The 5539-nt window shown below is 54.6% G+C and overlaps 1 protein-coding gene across 1 annotated transcript; it reads right to left on the reverse strand.

Annotated features, from left to right (window-relative positions):
- Positions 1-3545: 3545 nt before the first annotated feature.
- On the reverse strand, positions 3546-5537 carry NGA_0559800 (uncharacterized protein; the record flags this gene model as incomplete). The annotated part of the gene is made up of 2 exons (XM_005855868.1): positions 3546-4765; positions 4967-5537. Coding segments are annotated over 2 exons (876 nt in total), but the record flags the coding sequence as incomplete, so codon positions are not given.
- Positions 5538-5539: the final 2 nt, after the last annotated feature.

The following is a 5539-nucleotide window of genomic DNA, read 5'->3' on the forward strand; positions in this document are numbered from 1 at the left end:
TCCGTCCTCCGTCCCTCCCGTCCCTCCGTCCCTCCTCCCTCCATCCCTCCGTCCCTCCCTCGCTCCTCCCTCCCTCCCTCGACGTCACCTGAGCAGGCGTGGCGACGGCCGCCCCCAGGTCCAAGAGCCGGGATTGAATCTGAGACAGCGGCCGTTCCAAGCCACTCTTCGCACTAAAACCACAAAATACGTGCATAAAAACACTAAAAACCTCGTAGCGTGCATACGTTCGTAGGCCGTGCATGCAAGGGCGGCACGTCCACTCCCAGCCCTCACCCTCTCCTTCCTCCCCGTCCTCCCTCCCCACCTGGCATGCTCCTTGGCCACGCCAATGGCAGCGTTGAGCTCGTCCGTGGCGCCCAGAGCCTCAAAGGTCAGATCATTCTTAGGGCGTCGCTACCGTGGAGGGAAGGGAAGGAGGGAGCGAGGGAGAGAAGCGGCAATGGACAAATGGAAAGGAATTCTGCTTTCCTCGCTCCTCCAGAAAGGCGATGGTGGAAGTTAACCTCCCCTCCCAAGGCGTTGTGGGTAGGGAAAGGAGACCCCGCCCGCCACCCTTCGCCCGCGCCGGCCTGGCCCCTCTACTGCCCAACCCCGCGCAAAGGGCACCCTGCCCTCCCTCCCTCCCTCCCTACCTCCCTCCCTCCCTTTACCTCGCCATTGTAGAGGGACGAGGTCCCCTTGTCGCCGGTACGGGTGTAGATCCCACTCTTCTTCGTCTCTTTCCTCTCCCTTCCCTGCCCTCCCGACCCCGCCTTCCCGCTAAGCCCTCGCTGCCATTCCTGGAAAAGATGCAGTGAGGAAATATATGTGTGTGAGAGGGGGTATGGTGTGACAAAGCTACGTGAGGGTGCCTCGATAGCCTGAAATGCAAGACTGCAGCGTCGCTATACCGTAGGGACGCGTAAGCCAAGATGGACGTGGGAATCGTTGGAAAGCACGACCGGCTTGTCTATCGCAGTCACGCGAGATTTACACGCGAGTTCATGCCTCCGTCCAGAAAATATTAGTCGTCATATATTGTTGTCTCAATCTTCTGCACCTCACACATCAGCTATCATGCCCGCAAGACCGCTCAGCATCTCTCCTTCCTTCCCCTTCACTCCATCCTCCTCGCTTCCCCTGCAACCTCCTCCTGCCCTCTGAGATGTCTACTTTCTTTACCTGCCATCGACGCATGGACCAGAGGAAAGCCACCCCGCTTCCCACGAAAAGCTGGGCGCCCTGCAATTTCTGCAAGGTCCTCTCATTCCCCAATACATTGCTCCCGGCCGACGCTGCGAGGGCCAGGATGGAGGGAGCCATAGTCTTGAGAGATGCTGAAGGAGTTCGAGAGGACAATGACAGGCAAGTGGACCCTAAAATGAGCCGGTTTGTTCTAAAGCTGTTGTTAAGTACGACGCGAACTTGACTATTTGTTGTATGAGAAGGCACAAATCTCAACATTGCATTGTGCCTTCTACACTTGCCTAGTTGCGGAGAATGCCTGACAACAATATTGAACGAATGAATTGTAAATGTTGTGAGAGAGGGTGTAAGAGGCAGTATAAAGCAGAAACAGGATGGCTGGAGTTTAAACCATTTGGCATGGCAGTCCTGACAAAGGGGGACGGGAGGTCGCCCGCACCAAAACAGAGGCAAGGATCTCGAAATCCCCCCACAGTTTCCACCCACACACATTCCTCCAGGCCAAATCACGCGTCTTCCAACCAACGGCTTGTTTTCCATAATGTGGTGCTCGTCAGCTCCTCATTTCTGTGGTCGTAGAGTCAGCAAGACAGCCTCAAGCAGGTGCCATTGGACTCGTGCAGTAACGGCTCAGGCCTCCAAGGGCGGTAAATCACACCCCAACACGCACCTCAAAAGGGGGAATAACCCACAAAAAAGGGGACAGAAATTTGATGAGCCACATTAAAAGGCGCTGTTTTCTTTGAATGGCTGCGTGTAATTGTCAATTTTCTCGTGTCAGTGTTAGTGATTGCAATTTCTGGTGTAGGCTCCGGGAGGTTGCCTTAAAGTAGGGTGGTACGTGATCCTGCCACACACCTCGTCGAGAGTCACACCACAGTACGCTCTCCGAAGTGACAAGCAATATAGGGAGATAGTCAAAAATATTATTTGTACAAACAATGCTTTAGGCGACTCGCCCATGCGCTGGACTGAGTTTATCCTAATGGGTGTACGTACACCTGCTCTCTCCTCTGAAGCATCTAAGCACACTGTGTTTGATATTCATATCGCACGGGTAGAATCTCGCCATGGCCGCTCCTCTTCCTCCTAATACATTTCGTCTCTCTGCAGCTGCTTATCCACCGTCTGCTGTGCATGTTTCAACCGCGCCACCTTTACGTCCCGCCCGCTACACAAAGGTAGGTATTCACTCCGCCCACCGGGCGAAGACGGAGTGGCTGGCGTTACTCCGCTTTTCGAATACTTTTATTATTACCATTTATTGCGCAACCTTTTTTCAAAGCTCGTCTTCTCTTTTTTAACCTTTCACTATGGGGTTGACCTCCTGACGCCTGCCAGTGTAGGACACAACTTGGTTTTGAGGGTTTTGCGGATTTTAGCCACCTTCGAGAAGGCCCGCGTGGATGGAAGCACAACGAAGTAATGAAAATAAATCAAACTAACCGGGGAATAAGGTGTAAATGCAGCCGACTTCCACCTAACCCTGTTCTTTGTTTCTTGTTCCCCGCCTCCTTTCCTCGCTCCTTCAGAATTGCCGAGATAGTCGTCGGAGACGAGACCGGGGTGATCACTCTTCGAGCCCGGAACAGCCAGGTGGAGTTCTTCTTGAAAAAAGTACAGAAAGAAGAGGAAGAGGAGGAGAAGCCCTGTGTCATTGTCCTGCGCAATGCCGGCGTCTCCATGTACAAAGGACACATGCGTCTCATCGTCAACAAATGGGGCAAAATATCCAGGTCCCTGTCTCTCCTCCCGCCATTGATCCTACCTTCACCTCTCCTTCGCCTTGATCCAAATTACCACCTTCCTCTCCCCGGTTTCCTTTTTCTCATGTTTTTCCCCTCTCAACCGCTCTCCCCCACCTTAGCTACCCGGACGAGGTTGCGTCGACGCCTCCACCTCCTGCGGACGTCCTAGGCACCAATGACAAGTCCAGCGTAGAATACGAGCTTGTGGAACAGATGGCGGCAAAGGAAGGGGAGAAGCGAGGAAGAGGGGGAGGGAACAGAAGCGTAAGCAAGCTTGTACTTTTGAACGCCCATGCCTGGTAAGGAAGAGGAAAGGGTAGGAAACAGGAGAGGAAGAAGTGAGACGACGGAAATGGAACGGAATCGACAGACAGGCAAAGCAGGGAAAATGACAGCAAACGGAGAGAAAGGAAAGAAAAGAGGGGGAGGGTATTCTCAACCGAGATGATACAAGAGACACGATCTTTTTAATCAGCTTTGTCATCATCAGACTAGTACTATCAGGAGCTGTATCAGTGGAACAACTCGCTGCAAAAGTTACTTGACAGCAGATCAGCTTAATTGCAGGGTCATCAGAATCAACAGAAGACATTGATAGAGTCGTTAACATTTTCATTGTGTGTAAATCCATTTACTTGCTTTCCAAAGGTTGTAATCGTACAATCGCGCGGTTACGTTTAAGTCATATTACTCTCTTTGTATTCGTTTACCTTTGCTTTTTGCGCCGACCCTGGGCGTGCGTGGGATTTTGGTTGTTTCGACGAACCCCTACCCAGCACTACTTGCGAAACAAATTCATCGGAAGCTCGGTTTGTACATAACGCACTACCTTGATCCTTCTTAATTTCCCCTTTCCCCAACAAGCGGCAATTTGGCAATCACTTCCGAGCCTAGCCATTTCCTGGGCAGCCTTTATCTCACCGAAAAGAACCCCCCAGATAGTAGTGCTACACTGTAAACATACACCCACGTGCTCTTACATCATTGGTGGTGACTCACGCGCGAAAACTCGTAAATGACGACAGGCAGCACTGGAACCCTGCTTTCCTCGCCGCGTGCCAATCGAATCCCCTCTTTCCCCAACCCCTTTCTCCCTTTCATCTCTTGTCCCCACATGGCATGCCCGACCACGAGCATCCCCTCTCATGTCCTCCATTGATCCCTCTTTCGCCCTCTTAAACCTTCACTTTGGACACCCATACCTTCCGTGCTTCTGATGATCATGATCTCAACCTTGCGTCCCTCGGCGGCCATGACCCGCGCATTGCATTTTTTCCAACCTTCCCCTCCTTATTGGACCTCCGATCTCGTCCCAAGACATATTACTGTCCGGGCCATGCACAGGGACGAGTGTACGAGCAAAGCACAGTCGAACGAAGCCCTATGTACCCTTCCTCTCCGCTTCAACCTTGATCCAGCCCCCATCCCGCTTCCCAAACCGGTGACCTTCCACCCCGCCTTGACGTGCCCCGAATGTGTGCCTTACTAGACCGGCAAGATAAGCCGCCTGTCCACGCTGCCTGCTCAAAGCACCACTTCACTTGCCCCCACCCTTGCATGCACGACTGTATGATCCAATGTGCTCCCCATGCATGTGCTGACGCCAGATGCCTGGTTTTGCGCCCAACTCCTCCCCATCCTCCACGCGGGCGTGCTGCCTACAAAGCCGTCACCTCTACCATGGGCTCCGGCCCCACCGTCCCCCGGAAGGGAGGGACGGGGGAGGGAAGGGCTACGAAGGGCTGGCTCCTTCCTGGGTAAAGCCCGTTCCCGGCCGCTTTGTCGGGGCTTTCTGGGTACACCACGGAGGACATGGGCGTGATCGACGTCTGGGTAGAGAAGGAACAGAAGCGTAGGAGGGATCAACAACCGGTGTTAGGGTTAGGGTGCGTGTGCAAGGAGGGTGCGTGTGCACTTGTGAGCCCAATAAGAAAACCCGACAAAACACCGAAGAGTCCCAAAAACATTCATGAATCCCCCCACAATGCCCCAATCCGTCGGCATTATTCGACCCGTTTCTGCTTTCTAACCTTGGGGACAGAGGACGCAAACGTCGCCGCCGAAATCGAGGTAACCGCAGAGAGGTCCGAGATACTTTGATGCGCTTGGCCCAGCCCGGGCACACTCCCACGCCGTCGCTTCAGAGGACTCTCCTCCGACCCCGCCTGGCAGAGACTCGCCCCTTCCAGTTCTTGCCCTCTGCCCATCTCCTTCTCCCCTTCGTCTTCCGTCGTCCGGCTGCTGCTCGTGCTGCTCCCGCCGGCACTGCTCCTGCTCTCGTGGCTCCCCGTGCGGGTTCTTTTCGGAGGCGGCCCCGCCCCCTCCGTCTCCGCCTCTACCTCCGACGGTACCCGGACCGTGGGCAGATTCGTGTCTTGCAACTGTTGGAGGGCGGAAGCCACGAGTTTTTCTTCGTTTTTCTTGCGTTTTCCTCCGCCGCCCTCCCTCTCGCCCTCTTCTCCATTCCCGTCGCGTTGATCGCTGTATCCCCCGGAATAAGCGCTTCCCAGCCCTTCGCCCAAGCCCTCTCCCACTCCCTCTCTCCCTCCCCCCCCTCGACCTCGAGGAATTTGGGCGGGGAGGGGAACGGCGGCGCCGTGGGC

The sequence above is a fragment of the Nannochloropsis gaditana genome (assembly GCF_000240725.1).
Source record: "Nannochloropsis gaditana CCMP526 unplaced genomic scaffold scaffold080, whole genome shotgun sequence".
Classification (NCBI taxonomy): Eukaryota; class Eustigmatophyceae; order Eustigmatales; family Monodopsidaceae; genus Microchloropsis; species Microchloropsis gaditana.